General features: G+C 39.4%; 1 protein-coding gene across 4 annotated transcripts in view; it reads left to right on the forward strand.

The window, feature by feature from the left end:
* The window catches only part of Sil1 (SIL1 nucleotide exchange factor), a 269870-nt gene that overhangs the window by 146965 nt on the left and 97403 nt on the right, over nt 1–25502 (forward strand). For all 4 annotated transcript variants that reach the window (XR_012449050.1, XR_012449049.1, XR_012449048.1 and 1 more), the window contains 2 exons: nt 16094–16214; nt 22818–22917. Coding sequence is in view for 1 of the 4 variants with exons in the window: in XM_074076917.1 (XP_073933018.1) it covers nt 16094–16214; nt 22818–22917 (221 nt within the window). In the remaining 3 variants the exon portion in view is untranslated. The remainder of the gene's footprint in view (nt 1–16093; nt 16215–22817; nt 22918–25502) is intronic.

Consider the following 25502-nt stretch of genomic DNA (forward strand, 5'->3'; position numbering starts at 1 on the left):
GGAATTAATTTTGATCATTCTTTCCAGGCATTTTCTATTGACAAGTGCTAGCAAATATATAGATCTATGTATACATTATCTGTCTTGTCTGCCTATCTATCTATCTACCTATCTCCTATTCATATTTAGAACTGTGGACTTAGTTGTTAAATCTCTCTCTCTCTCTCTCTCTCTCAAGTGTACCTAGCACTACCTCTGTTAATGCTCAATTCCAACACTTGGATGTTTTTCTACAACAATTACCAGAACTCATGGTAGACTCAGCCAAAGGAGAGAAGGTAAACTGTACGGTGCCAAGCAGCCCAGCATACTGCTGAGGTTCTGGAAGAATAATGGGATATTCTTCCCATTATTAATGAATATTGGGATAATGGGATTCTCTACAACCACTTGCTGTCAGCTTCCAAGTGGACTAGAGCTGACATACTCACAAACATAAAATGATTATTTTCAGAACTATGGCATGTTTTGTGTGTGTGTGTGTGTGTGTGTGTGTGTGTGTGTGTGTGAATTATCTCTTTGATACTATGCTAGTATATCTTTTCTGCCATACTGAGTCTTGATTATGGATTATGGACACAAGGATTATGTAGTTAGAATATTTAATAATTATTCATTCTTTATCTCATATTGCACATACAACGTTTCAGAATGGCAGTACTACCATCTCTGATTACTAAAAATAATTTGCAACCTGTGTTTGTGTGCTCTCATTGACTGAATCTACATTGTCAAAGTATATATTATGTACTCTTCTTCCTTTTTTCTTTTTTAAATTTGTGGTGCTGGAGATTGAACCCACGGCCTTGCATATACTAGGCAAGCTCTCTATCACTGAATCACATCCCCATCTGTTTTTGTTGTTGTTTTGAGACAGGGTCTCACTATATAGCTTAGGCTGGTCTGGAACTTGCTATGTAGCTCAGGGTGACCTGAAACTCCTGATCTTCCTGCCTCTGCCTCCTCAGTTCTGGGATTACAGGTGTGCTTGGCACTTTCTTCCCTTTAACCCTCATTTAGTCTTATTTCTACAAATGATTATGCAATATAATCAAATATAATGTTTACCACCAGTTGTAGTTATTTTGGTTGTCTGCAGTGGATTTTCTGATAAATTCTTCAGGAAGGGCTCAGTGAGAGAATCTTATCAGTGTTCTTGTGTGTTAAGTTTGTCTGTAGTATTTATACCCAAAAGTCTCTTTGGTAGGATTTAAAATGCTTGGCTTACATTTTCTTTTTGTAAGTACTCCTTCTTCTGTTGGCAGTAGGCTTTGCTGTAAAAAACACTGATGAGGACCTAATTTGCTTTATAAGTCACTTGCTATTTTTTTATTAAATGCCCAAATGATAGTGTCTTTCATTTAAAATCCAGTGATTTTACTAGACTATGCCTTTTTGTTGGGCATTCCTTGTCATTATTCTCAGGTAGTGTTTTCTTTTAAATACATAATTAAAATTTTTTTTTTTGTTTTAGGAAAGTTTTCTTATAATACATTTTGCCTCATTTTTATGTGAAATTAGATTTCTTGAGCTTTTAGAGAGAAACATAGGTTTTGATATTCTGTTCCCTTGCTTGGGCTTTCTTCTTTGTCTTTATGTTGGATCTTCTTTGTCTTCATTGTTTATTAGTTTCTTACAAATCTTACCTTTTCTTTTCTTCATTTCTTTTTGTTTTTTTCCTCCGTTTTTGCCTTCTGTTTTTCTTAAGGCATTTTTCTGTTAAGATTATTTTTTATTTCTGATTCTTCTTTAGCTTGTAGCACCTCATTTATGATTTTTGTTGTTGAATATCTCTTATCATTTAAAAAAAGTCTTTGGCTAGGACTGTAGCTAAGTGGTAGAAGATTTACCTAGCATATGTGAGACCCTCTTGTTTTATTTCCAGCATCATGGACAAAAAACAATTTTTTTTTAGCTCATTTTAAGATAGAAGTTGCAGTTTTGTTGTGTTTGTGGTCATGTCATTCTGGTTTGCATCTACTGTCACAGGGATGTTACTCTTCTCTTTAATTCTTTTTTTCATATGATTTTCTTGTATATTGATTTATATTCCAATACTGTTATTCTGATGCTTATTTTTATGGAAAATTAGATTCCTTGAACTTTTAGAAAGAAGCATGGCTGTAATTATCTCTACTAAATTTGTGGTGCTTCCTCTTCTGTTGTTTACATGTAGCATTTTATCTTCCACTTTCATATGACCCTCCTCTTTCCTTTATTTCAGTTGTCCCAGTCGTTTCGATTTTTATTCCGCTTCTAGCAAGGTCTTCTAAGTGTAGGCCCCTGTGTACTGGTTGTTTAATTTTGAGAGTTGAGTGGAGTTAACCCCTGTTACACCTTGAAACAGGCTTCTTGCCCTTGTCCACAATTGGACTGAGAAAAATCACTCCTAGGTTTACTGCTGTTCTCCCATTAGCCCACCACATTTCTTAGTGAATACCTGCTGGCTGCTTTGGAGTTTTCTTGCTCTTAGGTCTACCAGAGACCTTGTTGGTTCTCAATTCCTTTTTACTTAATTCTGATAGAAATGTTGCTATCTAGTCACTGAGTTTGTTTTTATGTGAGGATTTGGGTATTTAAAAAATATGTTGCTGCCACATTAGCATATACATTCTTTAAAAAGATATACATTCTTTAAAAAGAAAGATGAAATAATATATTTGCAACTTGCTCTTTTTGCTTAGTCTTAGTCATCTTTGTATGTCAGTACAAATCCCCCTCTTGTTGAGGACTGTTCTGTTGAAGGGATATTCTGTATTATGTAATAAATCTTCTTCTAATGGACATTTGTATTGTTTCTCATTGTTTGCAGTTATTAAAATGCTGAAATGAATATTCTCTTCATATATCATTGTGCATTTCTCTGAATATTTCCATTGGTTAAATTCCTAGAAGTGGAATCTGCTGGGTCAAATGGAACAAATAATTCCAGTTTTAATAAATGTTGCCAGAGGCCCAAAAGCATTTCACTAATTTTCATCCTTATCAATAGTGTTAGTATATCTGTTGCAGCATAGCCCTGCCAATATTGGCCTAGAAGTTCCTTAAGGTATGGGTATTTATATATATGTTTTGAGAGTGATTTACTGTTCTCTTTAAGAAAGCTATGGACCTTCTCAGAAAACTACAGTTAGGTAAGCCTTGAAGATCAGTAGGGGTATTGATAATTTGGAGGACAACAGGAGCCACAATAGGTTAAGAAGGGGAATGCCAAAAGGGTGGTCCCTGGGGTCCCTGTGATTGCAGTCACAGGAGGTATCTTTTCAGTGAGGATTAAGTCTCATGATCTCCTGAGGTTCTTTCTCAGGATGCTGGGATTGCTGGGGTTCTGAGGAGCATATGTCTTCTCTTTTATAAAACTGAAATAGGAGGATGAAAGAGGGTGTCATGGAGATGGTTTGTTGTGAGATGACATCTGTCAAAGGCTCTGAAGACCAGAAGTACTTAGAAGGGCCTGAATGTACCAGCACCTGAATGAGATAGCACCAAGGCCAGAGTTTCCACCTACTGCCTGGGTACTTGTAAGGAACTTGAGAGTGTCTAGTGGGTAGGGTATGTATAACCAGGCCACAGAATTCATATTTGATGCTGAGGATGGGGAGTATGGGGAGGGGGTTGCATAGTTGGGGCGGCATTAGCTGCTATGATGGTAGGGTAGAGGTGTAAGCAGCCTGTTCATAGAAATGTGCACATCAGCAGGTTAGCTTGAATTCCAACCTTGTGCTCATTGGCTCAGAACATCCAAGTCTCCTCGCCCATGCTTGGGTGGGCACCTGCCAGCATAGTCCAGTGGGGAATAGAAAGTCAGAGCAGGGCAGCTGCTTTTTTATTAAGCTTCTCTGTGCATTGTGACAAAACTAGCTTAATAACTGAACTAAGCTTATTGGGAAACCTGAAACTCTTCTCCCTTGTTGCTGGCAGTTGTTCTCATTTAAATGCCCCTCCCATGTTTGCCTAAGCTATGCTGCTGGATATGGCCTCTTTGATTTCTATCTTGGGAAAAGGGGTAGAAAATACCCATCTTTGATGGCTTTGGTGACCTGCAGGAAGTCTGAGCCAAGGTCTGATAGGTCTGGTTTAACCAGTTCATTAGCTGACCTCTCAATTTGGGTGTCTTACAACCTTCATTGTTATTGACTTTTTTTTTTTTTTTTTTTTTTTTTTGGTGGGGGATAGTACTGGGGTTTGAAATCGGCCTCATGCTTGCTAGGCAGGTGCTTTACTGCTTGAGCCATTTCATCACCCCTGTTATTATTTTGCAGCCTTCATAAGGCAGTCTGACATGAAAATGCTACCTCTCCTCTGTAGAACTCCATCAAGTATTTAGTTGCTAACACACAGTTTGAGCATCTGTCATGGCATGTCTCATAACTGGGAAAACTGAACAAGTCACAGAGAGAGTCTAAGAGCCATTATTGAGAGCTCTCTGATAGCAGCTTCAACCATCTCATATGCATATCTCTTACTCCCAGTGACCAATTCTGTGAACCCTATCAAGTTGGTACCCCTGATGCCTATTTTACAGATTGGTCACAGAAGTTATTTGCCAAAGATCTCAGAGCTGTAATGTAGTGGAACCCGTTTTTTCTGAGCTATGCTCTTCACCACTAGGCTTAACAACTGCTCCTGTCACCCAAATGCTAGATGCTGCAGCTCCATCTGTAGAAACTAGCAATGCAGGTGAAGAAAACAAAGCAAGTGACTAGCCTTATTTTGTTGTTTAAATTGCCTATTTGTAAGGGGAGCCTTCCCAAAATGGGAGGGAGCAAGGATTTGCGACCAGTTGTTTCCTTAACTGTGCTCTCTGTACTGTACCTGTTGTTCCTGCCTCTTCTTCTACTCTGATATGCATTCTGTCTCCCTTGCTCCTTAAAAAAAAAAAAAAAAAAAGGATTGTGGAATTCCATTTTTTTTCCCCTCCAACCATCCCTATGGATTTTTCACTTTTCATTGCTGAGACTATCCAAGCTGAGGGGATTTTGTGGCAGGCCCTGGGGAAATTGTAGAGGTCAGGAGTAGCTAATAACTGTTTTGAAAAAATTCAGAGAACCATGTTTGGCTGTGGAGGTAACAGGTGTTTTAAAACAGAACAAATAGAGCCAATTATGATGTCAGGATCCCTGGCAGCTGATGGGATCTTGGGTGTGTGGGGGGGTTGTGTTAAAAATTAAAGCACTGTATCTTGCTCTATGCTTTCTTAACTTCCTTATTAAATTAAGATTTCTGTTTGAGGAAAATAAATGTGGACAAAGGGCATATTTAGAATACAATCTTTGTATTTTAAATTTGATTAATGAGCAGGTTTAGCACTTTCATTTGTTTCTCAAACTGTGTTCAAAGTGTCAGTTAACCAATAAATATTATGAAAAACATGAGTCAGAAATGGTTGCACCACTCTTGCTAATGAGCTGCTAATGAAATTGTGCCTGAATGGGAAAGGGAGGCTCTCTGGAATCCTCAGAGTTTTTGCCAAAATATGAGCAGCAGTGGAGCTAAGGCCCCTGACCCCTGGGAAACAGGCACATTTAACTTCTTCACTCCAATGTTTTTTCCCTCCTCATTGTGAAGTGAAGCTCACAGTGGTATCTCATGGTTAACTATAATAATAGCAAACATTTTAAAAATGCATTTTTATTTGACTCAGTAGTTTTGAAATGAGTTTAGGAGCTAGAAGAACTGTAGTGGTGCTGTGGTTTATTTCCAATTGCCTGACCTTAGGTCTCTGGATAATTTCCTTTTGTCTTCTAATTTTCTTGAGTTTTTTTCTCCTCATCCCTCAAAACACACACACTTGAGAATAGAGTGAAGTCTGAAGAAGTTTAGGGTTCTATAAAGGTGAAGGGAACAGGGAGTAGATGGGGCGGGTGGGGGGTATATCTTACAAATAGAGAAGTGGCAGAAACTGGTGGATCCTAGTAGTCAACGGGGCTATTGAAAACTAGACTCATAACATGGGTATAAAAGGCCAAATGCTCTGATTAAGGGGCTGTGCTATTCTTGTTAATCTTATTTGCCTGGTCTTTTTCTCAGCTAAGTAGGGGACATGAGACACATTGAGGGTAGAGTGAGGGGAACAGAGGCAATCAAGTGGTTGGAAAACAGGTGTGAGATGCCCAACATAGGCTTCTGGGTGAATGTAACTCCTTTGCCTCCTTCTTCAAGTCTCCTTTAACTCATCTTCAGATTTATTAAATTTGGGACCGTGATAGTTCCTTAGGGTTGATGGTTGGAGTTATTGCATACCTGATGCTTTTGTGAGGGAAGAGGGCTTGTCAGGGCCCTGGCAGGAGTCCTAGTTTTTTTGGTCAAAATGTCATCTCTTATTACTGTCTCAGTCTTCCCCTTCCATACCCATTCCCCTAGTATGGGCTTTGTTATATAACAGCCTGCTGATTGGCTACTTGCTTCATCTCTCCCAGTTTTATATGCTGAGCTCCAGATGCTTCAAATGGAGTTACATTGCTTTCAGGAAAGTGATTGCTGGACTTGAGAGATTTTTTTTAGTGTTCTTAACACTTCTCCCTTATTTATTACTCCTTAGTGACCAGATTTGGTCTTATTCATGGTGATATCCTTCCCAATGCCCAGCACAGCAAGTGGCCCTCAGCAGGTATGCAGTAGGCTATGATAGAAAGAATGCCTAGAAAAGAGCAGGCTGTTGCCCAGTCTTCAGTGAGTGCTTGTTGACCAGCCAGTTCGAAGAGGTTTACCATGTCCAAATATATTTACTAGAGCCATTGACCTGATGGCTGTTGAGAGCATCTCTTCCACTGTAACAGGAAATCAAAATAGGCTTGATAGTCCTTGTCCTTGGAGAGCATTACTCTTGCGAATTCTGGGTATTGAGACCAGCTATACACAGAATTTTTTTGAGATTTTTTTTAGAGGGTAGTTTTGGGGAGAATAGTGGGAGCTATCAGGGTAGCTGTTCTGAGAGGCTTTAATGCAGTTTAGGGATTTCTGCCCTTGCTTGGAATCCATGGCAGAGAACTCTTCTAAGGTTCTACCCAGATTCTAGATTCTATGACTCAGAGTAAAAAATCAGTTTTGTGAAAAGTTTAATTTTTCTCAGTTTGTCATTGTTTAGTACTTTAAAAAAATGCATATATGTCTGTCTATCTATCTATCTGCAATCCAGAACGGCTCATTATATGTTTTGCTGTTAAAAAAAAAAGGCCTCCATTTGTGGTCCACTTAAAAAATAAAAAGCATTAAACACTGTTTCAGGGTTCAGCATCCTAGGGAGGTTTATGCACATTTTTCTGTTACTCGTTCAGTTCAGGTCCTGCCTTAGAGACAGGATAGATGCTCATTGTGTGAAGCAGGGATCTTGCCAAGGCTTGTTTAGGGATTTTGAATAAAAAGGCAGGAGGATAGGGCTGTAGTCGTCATGGCAACCAGGCCTGTAATGTCTCAGCTTTGACCAGCCCTAGTTAGGAGGTTGGCGGCTCAGTGAGTTGCGTGCATTGCTTCCTATGGCATATTCTTCCTATTCTTTTCAGTCTTGGACTGAGGGAGCTGGCACGGAAGCTGGTCTTTCTAGAGGCCTACCGTGTGCCTGGAGCTAAGTCTGAGCTGTGGGTACAAGTAATTGATCCCTGCCCTTCAGAAACTCAATATAATAGGGAGATTTTACTCTTTACACATTCTTGCAGGACTTGACAAAGGTTGTCTTTTTATCTAGGTGGACATGTGCCTCTTAGGGATGTTTTGGGGCTGCTTTTCCTGAAGCCCTTTATATTTCTTCTGAGCATAGACACAGTGTAGCACATTAGGGAAAGCAGGTGTAGTAAATTCTTTTCATTTGACACATAGGGCACAAAGATTCAGAAAGATAAAGGAATTTGGCTAAGTTCACCTGGCTGACAAAGACAGAGTTCCAGGGCTCACGGTAACATAGCTAGTTGGGGCAGCCTTTTCATATTTTGGGTTCAGGTATGACTAAAAGTTCCTGGAATGGGACGTTTTCTGGTGGAATCCCATGGAGGACACCACCTCATACCTCTTATCATTCTCAAAGCCACAAAACTACCGAAGCATCTGATGCCAAAGGCAGATATGAGCACATTGTGGCATCTGTGTCAATTGGCACTCTCTCTGCTGAAGCAAGGCAGCCAGGCTATATACCACAGTCTCATTACAGGCATTGCATGAGGAGGAACCTGGTACTGAGTCCAGATGGGGCAAGTTTCTAATTGCTGGGTGCTGGAAAGAGGGGGGACAAAGTCTGAGTCAGGTAATATTTGTTAACAGGTGAAATGTACCTTTTCCAGCAGTGACAAATTGGCTGTTTATGAGCTGAATTTATAGATATGTTTTATTTGACTTTCAGATGTTCAAATCTGAATGTTTTTTGAAGGGGCATTTTTCAGAGCCCTCACCAGTCCTTGCTTTCTGACAAATGACCCTCCTCATTTACCTCTCTAGCCTGCCTCTTGTGGGCATTTGAGTTGGCTCCCTCCTCTTGATCACTGTTTCTTTATTGCTCTTCTACTTGGGTCCCTCTGGTAAGTGCTTCATGGTGTCAGGCTTTCTAGATTAATTTTCTTCTTCTTGTCCTTCCCAGAATTGCCCTCCTGGACTGTATCTAGGGTCTGAGCTTAATTCTGTATCCTGGACTGACTATATCTGATAAGCTGATTGGAACTAAAAGGGATTCAGAAGGAGATGCTACTGCTTTATCTGAATGAATAAATTTTAAAACGACTTTATTGAGATATAATTTGTACAGCATCTTGTTCACTTATTTAAAGTGTGCAATGGAAATAATTCTCAAATGTCCGAGGGAAGGTAGATAGAATACAGAGGTAGACTATCATATTTCATGGACCAGAAAAACTTCAAAATAAAATTTTGGGGACCAAGGCTAACTTTTTACTGTGCTGAGTTAAAGGCCTTAACATAAAAACAGCCAATTACCATCTATCATCATCATATTATTTTATAAAAGGACATTTTAACACTAAAGAGAGTGAAACTATGTAACTTCAGATAAAAAAAAATATTATTTTATTGGATGCTCTTAATTTCCTTGTTTCAGGACCATTGGCATGAATTGCTATCATAAGCAAAACACCTCAAAGCTTGGTGGCTTAAAACAACAGTAATTTCTTTTTGTATAGACCTGATTCTTAGAACCATAATAAGAGTTCACATACTCTTCATATTCCCCCAAATAAACAGTAAAACCAACCAGGATGACGAAGGGTGGTAGCTACAAAATGGAATGCAAATACTGACAAATGAGCCAAGTATTGTAAATTAAGAATTTAATCATGTTGAAGGAAGTGGAAAAGAAAAGAACAATCTAAGTGACTTTGTAAAACAATATCTTAACTAGATACTGCAGAGCCAAAGACAAAAGAATTATACATAAATGCCATGATTTAATTTGGTAAATGTGTTTCTTGTAGGGGTAGAAGTTGGCAATTTTGCCAGGTGCCAGTGGCTCATGCCTATAGTCCTAGCTACTCAGGAGGCAAAGAGCAGGAGGATTGTGGTGCGAAGCCAGCATGGGCACCTCATCTCGAAAAAAAACCCATGACAAAAAGGGTTGGTGGAGTGGCTCAAGGTGTGGGCCCTGAGTTCAAAACCCATACCTCCAAAAAAAAAAGTTGGCAATTTTGAAACTACTTTATTTGTACACTAAAATTGAGCATTAGTAGATAATAAGAGTGAAGTTTCTTATCGTTGGAGACACAGTTATAAATAAGAAGAGTGGGAAGAGGAACCTGTTGCATTAGATTAGAACTGTAGTACTAGTATAGCTTGTAGCCCCTATGTATTTGTACTATATATGCACTTATATGTGCATAAGGTATCTAGTGCTGTCTGCTCAGAGGTCTTAGAGGCAATGATACCATAGTAGTAATGAGTAATCTAGCATTAGATCTTGGCTTCTAAACACTGTTCTCCAATTTAAAAAATGAGGACTTTTAGAAGAGGCTGATTCTAGTGCTGAGGAAGGACAGTACAACATATACTTGTAACTTCTTATGGAACCAGAAAGTAAAGAAATACTTTAAAAAAAGGAAATAATGGAAGGGGGAAAGTTTTGTCAAAGGAATATAAGAATCAACCCAAGAAGCGCCTAATTGCTCAAAACAATTTGAGCAAGAAAATAAACAAAAATTGTGTTAGATCAAACCCCATAAAAAGAGCTATGAGTCCATATTAATACAAATAACTAACTTAATAGAAAGAAGAGTGATCATTTTTCCTTGCAGTGAAATTCCAAATTAATAAATATATAAGGAAGGAGAGAATTAGAAAGTAGAAAATCACCATTAGAAAGTGGGCGTGGCTCAAACCTATAATCCTAGCTACTGGGAAGGCAGAGATTGGGAGGATCTGGTTTGAAGCCAGTCCAGGGTAAAAAGTTTGTGAGACCCCCATCCCAACCAATAGCTAGGTGTGATGGTGCCCGCCTATCACCCCAGCTGAGCTGAGTACAAAAAGGAGGATGGTGGTCTAGGCCAGTCCTGATATAAAGCAAGACCCTATCTCAAAAATAACCAACATAAAAAAGGGCTGGTGGTCTGGTTCAAGTGGTAGAGCACCTGCCTGGCAGTGCAAGGCTCTGAGTTCAATCTTCAGTACTGCAAAAAAAAAAAAAGTATAAAAACTCTATACCACAGTGGTAATTACAGATGGATTCATTTAATGATGTGCAAAGGTTGGAAGAGAAAAGGGATTTGTAAAATCCTAAAGTATTTTCCCTATGACTTACAAAAAATAATTCTGATGTTTTTTGTTAGAATATTCATAGTGTTGTGCAACTGTCATCACTATCTAATTCCAGAATATTTTATCACCCAAAAGATAACCCAATTCCCATTAATAGTCAGTTCCCATTCCTCTCCTACTCCAACCCCTGATGAACACTAATCTTCTGGCTTTATAGATTTGCCTATTCTGAGTGAATCATATAAAAAGGAATCATATTATATATTTTTTGTCTTTCATTTAGCATAATATTTTCAAGTATATGCATATAGAATATTTCAGCACTTCTTATTTCTTTTAATGTTTGGATAGTATTTCATTGTGTGATATACCACATTTTGTTTACTCATTTATCAATTGATGTATATTTGGGTTAGTTCCACGTTTTTGGTTGTTATAAACAATACTGCTATAAACATTTATGTACACATTTTTGTGTGAACATGTGTTATACATCCAGGTGTGGAATTGCTGGGTTTATATATGGTAACACTCTATTGTTAATGTAATTAATTAATTTTGTGTTGCTGGGATCATCTATATTTAATTTTTTAGTTTTCCATGGTTTGGTAGTTCCCCATAATTTTTGTGTACTATACTGGAAAGCTTTAGAAGGATTACCTTTATTTGTTGATCAAGGCCAGAGTTATCACTAATAAGACATAGTGGAATCATGAACCCTGTGGTATGATGTGCTGAGGACATGCCCTCATTTTTGTGGTGCTTCTGCCAGGGATAACCTCAGTTTAATCGTGAGAAGACACCAGACAGTCCTGAATAACTAACCGGTATTCTTCAGTGGTGCCAGGGTGATAAACTATAAGGAAAGACTGAGGAGTTTCAGTCTACAAGAGACTAGAGAAAAAAAACCCAAACAACTTATGTGTGATCTTGAACAAAAAAAGGACATCAGTGGAAACACTGGGAAGATCTGAAAAGGATTTTCACTTGATTGGTTAATGATATTATTAATTTTACTAAGGGTATGCAGATACTAACATTAGGGAAGGTGTTTGGAATGTATGGAAACTCCACTATTTTTGCAAATTTTGTGTAAGTTTAAAGGTAGTTCAAAGTAAAACATTTAAAAGAAATCCTGTTTGTTCTTATTCACATTTCTGCAGATTATCTAGATTTGACTGGTCATTGCTGGGCTTGGTGTGGCATACCTCCAATCTGCAGTTTGGGTCCAGGTTGACTCCATGGGTCTCTCATCTGTCTTGGACCAGAAAGGTGGCAGTGACAGGTTATCATGGTGATGACAGAATCCCAAAAGACAAACCAACCACAAAAACATATTCCAAACATCTGTTTGTGGTACATTTGCTAGTATCCCACTGGCCAAATGATCTCATAAGCCAAGTCCAAATTGGAGAGGCAGGAAAGTATACTCTGTTGCTAGTAGGAGGAATTGTAAGGTCACATGGTGCAGTGTGACAAGCAGGTAGGAAGAAAATTGCTGATAGTGTTGCAATCTGCCATAGATTTTTCTTTCCTGGGAAAAGCAGGAGTTGTTACCTAAGTCCTGGCCTGTGATTGAAGTCATTGACTCCCATTTTCTGTGGGAGTCAAAACTCAAGCATGAAATGCCTTATTTAAAATGAAGAGTTTCCTAGCAAGCGTGAGGCCCTGAGTTCAAACCCTGGTACCACCAAAATAAATAAATAAATAAATACATACATACATACATACATACATAAATACATAAATAAGTAAAATGAAGAGTTTCTGCAGACTGGGATAGTCAGCTTTGGGATCTGCCCCCAAGAATCAGTAATGGGGAAACAGTCATTATAGGCTTTGAAGACCTTTCTTTTTTTCGATCCCAATCTTATTTTCTGCCTATTTCTTTACCTGGCCACCTCCACCCCACTCCTCACTCTTTTCCTATATGTAATTTCATGACTTCTGTTTGCCTTTGTTTTGCTCTTCCCCAGTGTTCTTTCTGGTATTTTTTCTTTCTCCACAGAGGCTTAAAGATGCAGGTCAGACCACACACTCTCTAATTTGGCCTTTTTCCCAATGGAGTGGAAACATGTGAAATACTGTATTTGCTGTTTCTTCTGCCACTGCTGCTACCATGACTGGTTTCACATATTTTAAGTGAGCGTAACTTGTATTTTGAGTTAACACTATTGTGATTCCTCTTAGCTCCTGTGGTGGCTTATGTGAAAAGAGCAATTTTGGAATCCCCAAATAAAATAATGATTCACATAAGATCCTAGTTTTTTCCTTGGGCAGCTCAGCACAGACTTCAGACATAACCTGTATGTCTGAAGCTTATAAATTCATGTTCTTTTTCTCATGTCTAATGTCAGTGAAAATCAGAAAATGTAAGACATTAGTATTATTATTATTATTATGTTGGTGACACTGGGGTTTGAACTTAGGGCCTCATACTTGCTAGGCAGGCACTCTACCATTTGAACCACTCTGCTAGACCCTTTCTGAGTTGGGTATTTTGATATAGGATCTCGCTTTTTTTTTTTGCCCAGGCTGGCCTCAAACTGCAGTCCTCCTGACTTCTGCCTCTTGAGTAGCTAGGTTTACAGGCCATAGGTGTCCAACTACGATACACCTATTTTAAGGATTTGTTCTGTTACTACTAAAAAAACAAAACAAAACCCTGTTAACATAACTTATTATTATATATCTACTTGCCCTCATAAAAATTCTGACCTTTCTACATACTTGCAGATAGGACAGGATTTCCTGTCTTTCATGTAAAATTTTTCGTTGAACAAATAATTATTGAGGGTTCAATGTCTACTAGGCCATTGATAATTCCTAGGGAGAAAATAGTGGGCATTTAATCAGATAAATTTATGTTAGAATAATTACTGATTGTGATAAGCGCCATCAAGAAAGGATACCTAGTGCTGTGAAAGCCTTTGGGGCAGACAGATCAAGTCTGAGGAAACAGGGGATGCCTTGCAAAGGAAGTAACCCTTAGCTGGGGTTTGGAGGGGTGAGGAGATGGAGGCTGGGGTTAGAAAGAGCATTCTGGATAAATGGAACAGCAGGTAAAATTGCTCCCTAAAACTTTGGTTCTTCCATGGAGTAGGAAATGGAGTATGGAAATCTGTGGTGAGCAAGGCTGAAGAGACAGGCAGGACTTGCCTTCTAGTGGGGAGCCTCACTGACCGGGATGAGGGTTTTCATCTTTATGCTAAGAACAGTAGGCTGGTTTAAAGGTTTGAAGCAAAGAAATGACATAGATTTGTATTTTGAAAAAAAAAAAAAAAAAAAAAAAAAAAAAAAAAAAAGGGAAGGCCAGTTGGAAAGTTATGGTTGTATCCAGATGAGTGATAGTAGTGGTCTGGACAAAAGTAGTGATGGGAAGATGGAGAAAAGGATTTGAATTCAAGAGACATGAAGCAGGAAAAATCAACAGGTTTTGGAGATAGAAGGGAGTGGCAAAATACAAGTGCACATCAATGGTGATGTGGTTAACATTCAGTCAGGAAGAGACAGTGTTGTTTTGTTAGTGTCTCTCTATGTGAGGTAGCCTTTCCCTTTCACATATTCAGAGAGGAGATTAATGCTAAAGAAGTCACCTCTTGCCACATAATCAAAGGAATAGAAGTTGCCAGTGTTGTTATTCTTGCCATTATTTGGTCTTATCGCCTCCTAGAACCATCTTCAGCCATTAGTTTTGTTTTCCTATTTCAGGAAAAAAGCCCAATCTTTTTGATGATACACTAAGCCAGCAGCGCCCACAGGCCCTCAACTCCTGCCAGCCTGGTCTGCACCTGCATTCCTGCAGTCTTATTAGTTTCTGTGTCAGAGCCTGTGCACATGGGGTGCCTTTCATTTGGGACTCTTTTTTTTCCCAAGCTGGATCTTATTTTTTGCCTCATTTAACCCCCAACCTAACCTTATCAGGAAGCTTTTCCAGAGAAGGATTTCCCCACTCTATCCTGAGCACATTTTTTTTTGTCCTTAAAACACTTTGGCTGGGTCTAGAAGGAGACCATTTGCACATACTCATGTATGTATGTGTATTTTAGCTAAAGGTGCAGTTCTCTATTGCAGTAGGGTGGGAGAACAGAAGTGACAATATTATAGTGTGATATTTCCCTGGCTTCTTGGTTGTTGGCAGAGTGGCCAGGTAACTTGGGCGTCCACTGTAGTCCTGCCAGAATTGAGAAAACTGTTGAATTCTTACTTCTTACTTCATCATTACCATTTTATACTCAGGGTTTATCTGACCATTGTGAGAGAATTTGCATATTTCCCTGAAAAGAATTTTTTTATTATCATCATTCACAGTTTTTAAACTCAGTGCTGTAAGATAGGTGTATCCTCTGGCAGAAGAAAGCAGAATCAAAGTCCAAGTATCAGAAGACCATTTTCTTCCGATTTCTAGTGTCCTAAAAAGCCCTATCTGTGAAATGCTCTATCCCTGCAAGCCATTAACATTTGTCTTTGTATTCCTAGAACCTACCATGGTTGCCTGTTTATAGTAGTTGACTGGTAAATATAATTTTAGTGACTGACTGAATGACTGAATAGGTGTAACATTCCCTTTGTATTTTGTGATTTTGCACAGTTGTTTTTAACTATCCTTAGGTGATTTCATGGAATGCATATGAATAGCCCATCCATTCATAACACTTATTTTCTCAGCTATTGGATCAGAGTCTTTGAGATAGGTGGGCGTAGATTTTCACTTTCTCTTGGTTCCACTCCCTGCTTCCTTGGCTTAGTTTTTCCTGCTATGTTCCAGTCACTTATTTCTTCCTTCTGATAAATGTTAGAGCTACAAATTTTATGTGCCACGCTTTGGCATAAAGGATGGGGAAATCCAAAAGGAGGAAACACAGCTCCTATCCTTTGGGAGGAGAGAGCTACATAGAAGGAGCCTGGTTAAAAAGATGAGGGTGGTGAGCTAGGAAGCTTGCTGGGATGTCAGGCTGTCTGGGGTTCTGTGGGATTGTGAGGCAAAGGGCAGGAAAGATGTCGTGGAAGAGACAATAATATAACCATGTCTTGGGGGGTGAGTAGATACATTCATATAACAGTAACAGCAACAAAAGCTTATTACACAAATTTAAAGAAAACATATAATAGCTTAAAGTGCAGGTTCTAATGAGCAGAAGTTGGTCTCTAGATTCAAGTGTATATCCTGTAGCCTGCCTTGCCTCAGTTCCTTATGGATTCCCTTACAGATTAGTAAAACGAGTGTATGTGAGTGGAGTTTGTGGGTTAGAGTGGGAGAGAGGGCTGGGTGGAGGAAGTAAACTGGACACAGCATTATGGTCTTTATCGGCTAGTCAGTCCTGTTAGTATGTTATCCAGTCGTTCCATCCCTGTGTGCCTCCAAGAAGTCTATACCTCATGAACCTTTCCTTTTCTTGGCTTTTAGGTCAGGCTGTTCCTGCAGGATCCCATGTGCGGCTGAATCTTCAGACTGGGGCAAGAGAAGTGAAACTCCAATATGAAGACAAGTTCCAAAATAATCTGAAAGGGCTGAAAAAAGGCAAAAGGTATAGCGTCCACTCTAGCGACTGGGAGGCTAAATGATGGCATTGATTTTGAATACTGAAAGTATTCATGTGGCTTTTTTAAATTTGAAATTTAATAGCATAGAATTTGTGATAAATCTGCCAATGTTTTATGGAAGTTCACTTCTTCAGTCTTTGGAAAGAAAGAGTTTGCAAAGCAAATTGATACTTTAAAAAAGGCTGTAGGGGGAATGCTTAACCTGCTTTAAAAATGAAGCTATTTTTCCTGGTACTTTAAGAGCACCCATTTGAATCCCAACAATTAATGTGCTGATTACAGATGAGTCATCTATTCATTAAAACAGGCCTGTTCGGCCTTCTGCTTTGCAGTAATACTTCCTTGGTGAACAATAAAATTGGATTTTAAAGTCTTTAATTCAGACTAACTTTTCCTCTTGTTAGTCAGTATTAAAACAGACTTTCTTTTGGTATACAAGTAGACGCTACTTTATTCTCCAGTGGTTAGAGGTTGCCTTACTTTTAATAATCAGTTTAGGCTACTTGATTTTAGAGAATCTATTTTTCTGTTCATTGCCTTGAATTAATAAGTTTTCTTTGCTTGGTATTTCCTGAATTAATGGGAGGGAGGTTGAGGCATGGGGTGTCAGGGATTGCCAGAATCGTGGGGTTTGGAAGCTCTGGATAAATGCCAGTGTTGAAGTCTCTAACACAGGGACCATCAAATTATGACCAGCATATTGACACTGCTGCCTGCTTTGATATGGTCTACAAGCTAAGTTGGGTTTTACAAATTTTAATAGTTGAAAAAAATCAAAAGAAGATTAGCATTTCATGACTCATGAAAATTATGTGAAATTCAGATTTTAATGTTCATGAGTATTTATTGGAACACGCCCTTGCTCATTTGTTTACATAACGCCTATGGATGCTTTCTTGCTGCAGTGGCAGAGTTGAACATTTGGGCCAGACAACCCACAATGCTTAAAATATTATTTGATTGTTACAGGTAATTTTCAGACCCCCTGTTCTCAAACATGTAAATATTGAGAATTAGTCATAAATTGGGGGTGCCTAACTCAGTCCTTACAGTTAGATATGAGTCAGAAAGGGACCTTAGAGGCCTAGTTCTTGCCTGACATATCTGGCATACCTTCTTTAACATACCTGACAAAAGGTCATTCAGCTGATCTATGTTCATCTTTAGTCAAGTATCACTCACAATTGCACAAAGCAACGTGGTCAGAGTTGGGCAGTTTTCACAGTTGGAGGCATTTGTCTTCCTTACATTCACTCCAAACAAGGACCTTTCTTCTTTCCCCATCTCTGTAGGTAGGCCTGTATCTGGAGTGGTCCAAGTCATGCAATTATTCCTTTATTACAACCATATAAGAAATAATCAAATATTGTTGTGGCCCTGCTAACCTTTATCCATCCCCAATATACACATATACATTATTTCAGCATCTTTTCTTTCTTTCTTTTCGGCAATACTGGGGGTTGAACTCAGGGCCTCATGCTTGCTAGGGAGGTGCTCTACCACCTAAGCTATGCCTCCAGCTCGTTTTTGCTTTGCTTATCTTTCAAGTAGGGTCTTATGGTTTTGCCAGCCTTAGACTTTGATCCTCCTACCTACAGCCACCTGCACAACTGGGATGATAGGCAGTGCCACCAACCCAGCTTATTGGTTGAGATGGGTCTTGCTAACTTTTTTACTCAGCCTGGCCTTGAACTGTGATCCTCCCAATCTTTGCCTTCTGAGTATCTGGGATTACATATTTGAGCCAGTGTGCCTGGCCTTGATGTCTTAAAGTCCTTTTATAATGTCTTTTCTCATATCTAAGTCTTATTTTCTAATGAAAAAGCCTATTGATTAATTTGAAGCTTTTTATTTGTTTTTTTTTTACATCATGGGAAGTTACTTTCCTACTACCTGACTGTGGATTATCAGTAAGAGCTCTTACTGCTTTGTCTGTTGTTCGTATCTTTTTAGAATAAAAAGCAGATCCATCCATGTGGTCTATAGAGACATACCATAAGGGAGAAATTTTTGTTCCCACTCCTGCCTTTTTACTTTTCTCCTTTAGAGTGTTTCTGAGGGCTTTGCCCTGGAATGGCCTCCAGTATATACTGGACATTTCCTCTTCTTTCTCAACTGTAATAACTAGTGGCAAACCTAACTGAACAGAAGGCCAAAGATATTGACAAGTGGTGTGGTATTCAAATTTGATGCTGTTAGCTCAGTGAGTCTCCGTCTGTGTGTGGTGGTCACTTCTTCCTTCTGGGATGGGCCTCATTTTTTCTCTACCGGTTCTGCTCCACAGTATCTTCCTAGCTCTGGAGTACTGGGTTAGGAACAAAGGCCTAAGTGCAGAGCCAGTATCCTGAAATTGGTACTGTATTTTGCTTACTTGCCTTTTCTGCTTTGGAGGAAAAAATGTGCAGCTTTTCATCTAATTGTCAAATAAGTTGGTAAACCCACAGAGTTAAAAACTGTTGGCCTAGAGGCAGATGGGAGAGTTAGCCTAATTCATGGCAGCCTGTCCTACTGAGTATGTTTCTGGCCATACTGCTACCTGGGGTTATGATACCTGTGGGCTCTCAGGCCTGAGGCAGAGACCCTGCCTCAGAGTTGTCTCAGAGGGTTCTTTTGGCACTCCCTGATGTCATGCATATTTGGCTTCTATGTTTTTATGTTCTAGTTATTGTTATTTTCATGGGTATTAGTCCATATCCCTGTCAACATCTCCATAGAACATCTCTTTTTTTTGCCTTGGAATAACCAGCTTCTTCAAATGTTCCTCCTGTGTTAGAGGATTGAGAGACAAGCTACCCAAGTTGTACCATCTTGGGTTAGGCATTTACCATGGAACAATACAGAATAGAAGTTACAGGGGTGGGCCAAGGATAAGCCATTTACTTGCTGCATTCATTCATTTTGCATAAAACCTGTTGAGTGCCCATGTGCCAGGCCTTAGGGATACAGTAGTGAACAAAACATACACAAAGCAGCTAGAGTTACCTTGTTATGAGTATGAACATTATGGAGGCTAGCAGGCAAAAAAAAAAAAAAAAGGAAAACAAATAAACATAGAAGTAAGATAATTGCAGATTATAATAAGTGCTAGGGAAGAAATAAATAAGCTGATGAAGTCCCTGGAGAAGATTACTTTAAATAGGATGGTTTGGGAAGATCTCATCAAGCTATTTGAATTGAGACCTAAAGAATGAGAAGGATTTACCGTTTAAAGGATTAGGTTTATAGGTTTAGGAATTAGAACATTTCAGGCAGATGGAAAAACAAGAAGAATCAGTGGCTTCCTCAAGTTAAAGAAACAGGAAAATGATCAAAGTGATTAGAGAGGAGAGAGAAGGAAGAAGACTGACAGGAGATGCAAATGAAGAGGACATGGGGGCCAGATTATATGAAGTTTTAAGGAACTCATTGAGTATTCTTCATTTATCTTTTGGTGTAGTGGAAAGCCATTGGAAGATTTTAGGCAGAAGAGTGACTTGTAGCAAAGTAACTCTAGTTTATTTGTATTTGGCAAAGAGACTGAAGACAGGGAGAAGAAGAAATAGAGACAATTAGGATGCTGTTTCAGTAGGCCAGACAAGGTATGATGGTGGCTTAGCCCAGGGTATCATAATGGAAAGTAGATGAATTTGGGGATTTAGTCTGGAGTTGAATCCAAAAGGACTTGCTCATGATTTAGATACAGAGGTTGAAGGAAGTGGGGAGAATTCAGGATAAAGCCTTGTTTTGGGGTTTGAGCAACTGGATGCTTAGAGGTGCTATTTATTGGAATAGGGAAGGGGACAGATTTATAAGGACCAACAATTAAGGGCTATGTTTTAGATTCAATAATTTTGAGGTATCTGTTAAACATCTGAGACCCAAAATACAACAGTTAGGTAGTTGTGTAAGAGTCTACTAGTTCAGGGGAGAGGATTGGACCAAAGACACTCATGTGGGCCTCACTGGAAGATTGATACTTAAAAATCTCATCCTGAAAAAAGAATCTCATCTTGGAAATGAGAAGAGAAGGACTGAATCCAAAGTATTTCAACATATATGGTTCAGGTAGTAGATAAGGAACCATCAAAAGTGTTGGAGAAGGAATGGGGAGCCAGATGAGTGTGGTATCAAGAAGCCAGGAAAGGAGAGTGTTTGAAGAAGGGAGGATGTGCTGTGCAAATGCTACTGAGTGGAACATGAAGTTAGTGGAGATTCATCAAATATGAGTAATTTTGATGAACAATGTTAGTGATGTGGTAGAGACAGAATCCAGATTAGAACAAATGGCAAAGTAAATAGGAATCAAGAAGCTGGGGATAGTGAGTGAAGACAATGTGTTCATAAAGTTTTACTCTACACAGGAGCAGGAAAATGGCCTGTTAACTAGAAGAGACTGTGAAGTCAAAGGAGTGCTGGTATGCTGATAGAAATTGCTGATACAGGTAGGAGAGAGCAGTATAATTATGGGAGTTAAAGCTTTTGTGAAGGCAAGTGGGATCTGGAACATTTGCTTGATAGGAGCGGAGACACTGTCATCCACTGTAATAGAAGAGTATTAGAGAACATAGGTTGAAGTATAGGCTGTTTTGTAGAGCTGATGATGGAAGATGAGGAAATTCTTAATTGTGGTTCTGAGACTCAAAAGCAGGGCTTCATTGTATGCTGGGCAAGCACTCTCAACTGAGCTATATGTCCTTAACCCTGAAGATAAAGAAGTTATTGATGATAACATCCATTTTCCTCAGTGAAGAGTGAAGTGAGAATATCAGCTGATTGTGTTTGAGGTTGTGTGTGAGCACATGGATATGTGCTTATGGATGAGTGTTGTGCATCCAAGGGTGAGTGATGATGCATGGCCTGGAAGAGTGGGATTTAAGGCAGCAAACAGATATACAAGGAGCATGGACTTATTTCTGACCAAGTTTTGAGGAGGAGGAAGTATTTCCAGCTGTGATTCCTGAATGTGTAGTTCCCTTGTAGGAGTGGGGGCAGAGCAGTGCTATCTTCATGCAGTTGGCAGTGGATGACACTCTGTGAGGAGAGGGATTTGGAATTCCATCCCCTATTTTGTGGGATTATGCCTAACCATTTGAACAAAATACTACCTTTAAGGAATTAACACACTGCTGACACATAAATGGGAGTGATTAGCTATTATGAACTGGTTTAGGACTGAAGTTTAGATAAAATAAGTAGTTTTATCAGTGCCCTTAAAGGGTCTCTGCAATGAATCAAAGACTGAATGAGCAGAGCCCTGAGTACATATCCCTCTTATGAAAACTGAGATCTTTTAAGATCTTGGACTATGAGATTGACATTCTTGTCCCTCTTGGAGTAGAACAGTTCAGTAACCTCTTCCTCCCCCACCTCTGAAATCTCATGGGCTATGCTTAACTCAATCACAGCTGGACAGTCTGTCAATTGTAGTCCATTGTGTTAGTTACTTTTGCCTCATTGTGATAAAATACCTGACATAAACAATTTAAGGGAGGAATTATTTACATTGTTCATGGTTTCATTCATTATGGTAGGGTGACATGTTGGTATAGAGTTATTCCACTGTGGCAGCCAGGAAACAGAGTGAAGAAAAATAGGAAGGGGCCAGGGCAGATATAGCTCCCAAGGACACTCCCCCAGTGACCTATTTCCTCCAACTAGGCCCCACCTCCTACTTTTTACAACCCCCAGTAATACCATCATATGAACTCATCAAGGGATTCATCCATTGATTATGTCAGAGCCCATCAGTTGGCAACCAAGTCCCCACTGAGTGAGCCTGTGGGTGACATTTTATATTTCAACCTTTAATATCCATAGTCTACATTTCTATTTGTCCACATCACCCTTGTTTACTGAACTGAGCTGAGTGCTGGCGGTAAAACTTTGCCCCTCTTTCCTCATGATGCCTTCTGTCCAGTCAAGATGAATGCTTATCCCTGGGCTTGGATCAGCTCTAGGGGGTTTTCTGAGACTCTTACTCAAGTCTCTCTTCAGGTTCTTGAGATTACTGGTACATTGGTTCCTTTATTCTCCTTGAAGGCTAGCTGTGGAAGGTGGCTGGCCTTGATTCTACTCCTCAGTATCTCAAATCTATTCCTTTGTCCGAATGACACACTTTTTGTTTCTCCTTTCTGCTCAAAGGTTGGTCTTAAGGTATGAATCAATCCCATTCATTTATGAAAAGATAGGTTGGCTTGTCAAGTCAGGTCAGGTACACACTAGGGAGCCTTGTTTTCCCCTTCCCAGAAGACTATCAATAAGTGTGCATGTTACTCCCCATCTCTGTACTCTTTGCCCTTAGGAGGCTCCTGTGTGCCTTGTGTTTAGAGAGCAGCCCTGTAAAGACATTTCAGTCCTGTTTGTGTCCAAGCAGCTGACTAAAAACCTCTTTAGTTCAGGGTGAATCTACCCTGTGTCTTTTCCTCCTTTCTTTATCTTTATCTAGTTTCAAGGTGCCTGTTGGATCCCTGACTGAAAGCACGGTATGATAGTACACTCAGAGTTACAGCTGGACTGGCCTAGTTTACCTTGTACCAGACACTCAAGGGTGCTTTCTTTCTTGGGAAATGTAGTGCCTTTCTCCTGACTCTCAGCTTCTCTTTGGGTAGATTGGACATCAACACCAACACCTACACATCTCAGGACCTCAAGAGTGCACTGTCCAAATTCAAGGGAGAAGCAGAGATGAAGAGGTCAAAGGAAGATGAGGTATGTGGTGTCCTTTCTAGTTAGTATAACCCTGCAGCAGGACCTTGGTGTTTTTGTACAGGAAAGAACCATTTTTCCCTGAAGATTTGGCAATAAACATATTATAAAATAATAATCATAATATAAAATAATTTGAAGAATCATTAGTGACAGATAAAAAGCCCTTTATAGACTATTAAAAAAAAAACAGTGCTAGGAACATTTCTGTTAGTTCAGGTTATGATCCAACTTTCTACTGCGTAGGTGGAGAAATTACAACACAGAACAGAGGTGGCCATACTCCCCTATATCATGAGTGGTGAAAGGAGATTACAGTCATAGCCCCTCACTTATACTGCAGTTAGACACAAGATGGTTTAAGAGAATGCAAATGAAAAAGAGGTACAATCATAGCTCCTTGGTTGTGCTCCTAATATCTGGGAAGGGTCTGAGGTACAGTTTATATCAGGAAGAAATCCTACTCTTGTATGGATATGAACTCATGTAATAGCCAGAAAATGTCACAAAGCATTTCTATATACTTCTAGTTGAGTCTTGTTAGTCCTTAAAGAATCTCCTTTAATGGCTGCTTTGGAGACTTCTCTAAATTTTCCGTCCTTTTTCCCCATCATAGTCTTTTTTGCCTTTGTCTGCCTCTTTACCCTCTCCCCAAAACTCTACCAGTATCTTAGAGAGGCAGTATTAGGTCATTGGCAGCTTGTGTGTTAGTACAAGAAGGCTTAGGTGTTTCAGATCATTTAGAACTAAGTATTTCTGAGACAAATGAACCTTGGTAGTTCAGCTGGTGTCAACCTATTTAGGAAGGTTAATGCATAGGCCATGATTCCATGTTTTTATTCTCACATGTCCTGCATGGAGATTATGTATGTTGTGGGAAGAGGAGCAGGGTGGTGGCAGCAGTAGCAGGTGAATGAAGGTGCTGCATCAAACTCCATCCTACCACAGATGTATTAGCTGGGTGGGTTCTGGGAGTGAGGAAAAGCAAATCTCTTACCTGGTGAAGGTGAAGCCAAGAGAGATCCTAGGGTAGGGATTGGTGCTCTGAGGACCAGGCCTTTGGGTCCTTCCCACTTGTCATCCCTTCATTATGGATACCATGTGGGATTGGTAGAAACATAAAAAGTTGCTCCTGGTTCCATAACTTATGTAAATGGAAGATCTACTTACCTCTTTTGCTTCTCTCTATTTTCTTGAGATGTGCAATTAAATTTTCTTTTCTCAGGTAATGACATTTTCCTCTCATAATTCCTCTAGTGTACAAGAGTTTTAATATTTATGAAATATTTGAAAATGGTAAACAAAAGATCATTTAAAAGTTTTCCATTGATAGTTTTTACAATTTAAAAAATTCTTATCCTTTGCAATGGGCTTTGCATACCAATACCCAAAAGCAAAATCCCAGGACTTGCTGATTTGAGTCACCCAGCCCACTTCTGAGATATGGCTGCCACTCTTTCCTTATTTTGGTGAAACTTAGGTTGTTAGCTTTTTCACTAAGTTTCTGGGTTGTGAGGCTCTTCTGCTTTTATTTGGAGTCTGTCTGGACTGAGTCAGCTCACTGCTAATGTATTATCAGCACTGACCATGAGATTGGTAAATAAACTGACTTGAACTAGGTTTGGGAGTTTCTTACATGTCTTAAGCTCTTGGCTACAGATGTCTTCATACTTTCACCTTACTAACTTTAACCCCCTCCTGTGGTGCTTTGTATGTACAGGATGGTGCTTTTGCTATTTATAAAGATAATACTGTCAGGTATTAGCCGTATCTTTAGGTTGTGTGTTTTTTGCATTTGATGTTTTGGAAAGAAGGGCATTAATTCCCTTGTATCAAGGGTAGCTTAGTTGGTTTAGGTGAAGGGTTCCTTGCTTCTCCTTTAGATTTGGGTGGTGGTTGTTTAAGCTTACTCATTTGTCCCTCAATTACAATACATATTCATGGTTTATTCCTTATCCTGTCATCTATTGTTTATTCCTTATCATGTCAACTATTGTTTACTTATGTCTTAAAAGTTATTACATTTTAAGATTGACCTTCTTAAACTTTTGATTCTGGGCAAGATGTAGTAGACTCATTTTTCCCAATTACTCTTACTAAAGATAACTAAAAACCCTGGACATAACCCTAAACGCAAATGTAGAAAACCCTTAAAAAGTGGTAAGAAGGTGGCTAATTGGGTAGAGACCTTGGACCTTTAGGAGTGACATGGCAGTGAGTTTCTTGGGTTTTCTTTCTGCTCTCAATATCCCAGACTGGGAACTGGAGAATCCTACATCCTGGAAATGCCAGGATGCTCTAAGAAAAGCCTGCTCTTTCTAGATGAAGGCCTGGAAAAAGGTTAGTGTAACATGAAAAACTTTTTTGACAATACCTGTCCTACTCTTTCAAAAAAGCCATGGAACACCCCCCACCACACACAAACATACACACATTCATTGCCAGTAGAAGTTGAGTAGGAAGTCTGAATTTTTACCTCCTGCTTGGTTATAGCAGCAAGGAGTACTCTTGATTCTTTCACCAGAGCCAGCAGAAGCCATGATGGGAGCCTAAATTTGCACCCCTTGCCAATGGCAGTAATGTTCTGT

Source organism: Castor canadensis, chromosome 6 (genome assembly GCF_047511655.1).
Source record: "Castor canadensis chromosome 6, mCasCan1.hap1v2, whole genome shotgun sequence".
Lineage (NCBI taxonomy): Eukaryota > Metazoa > Chordata > Mammalia > Rodentia > Castoridae > Castor > Castor canadensis.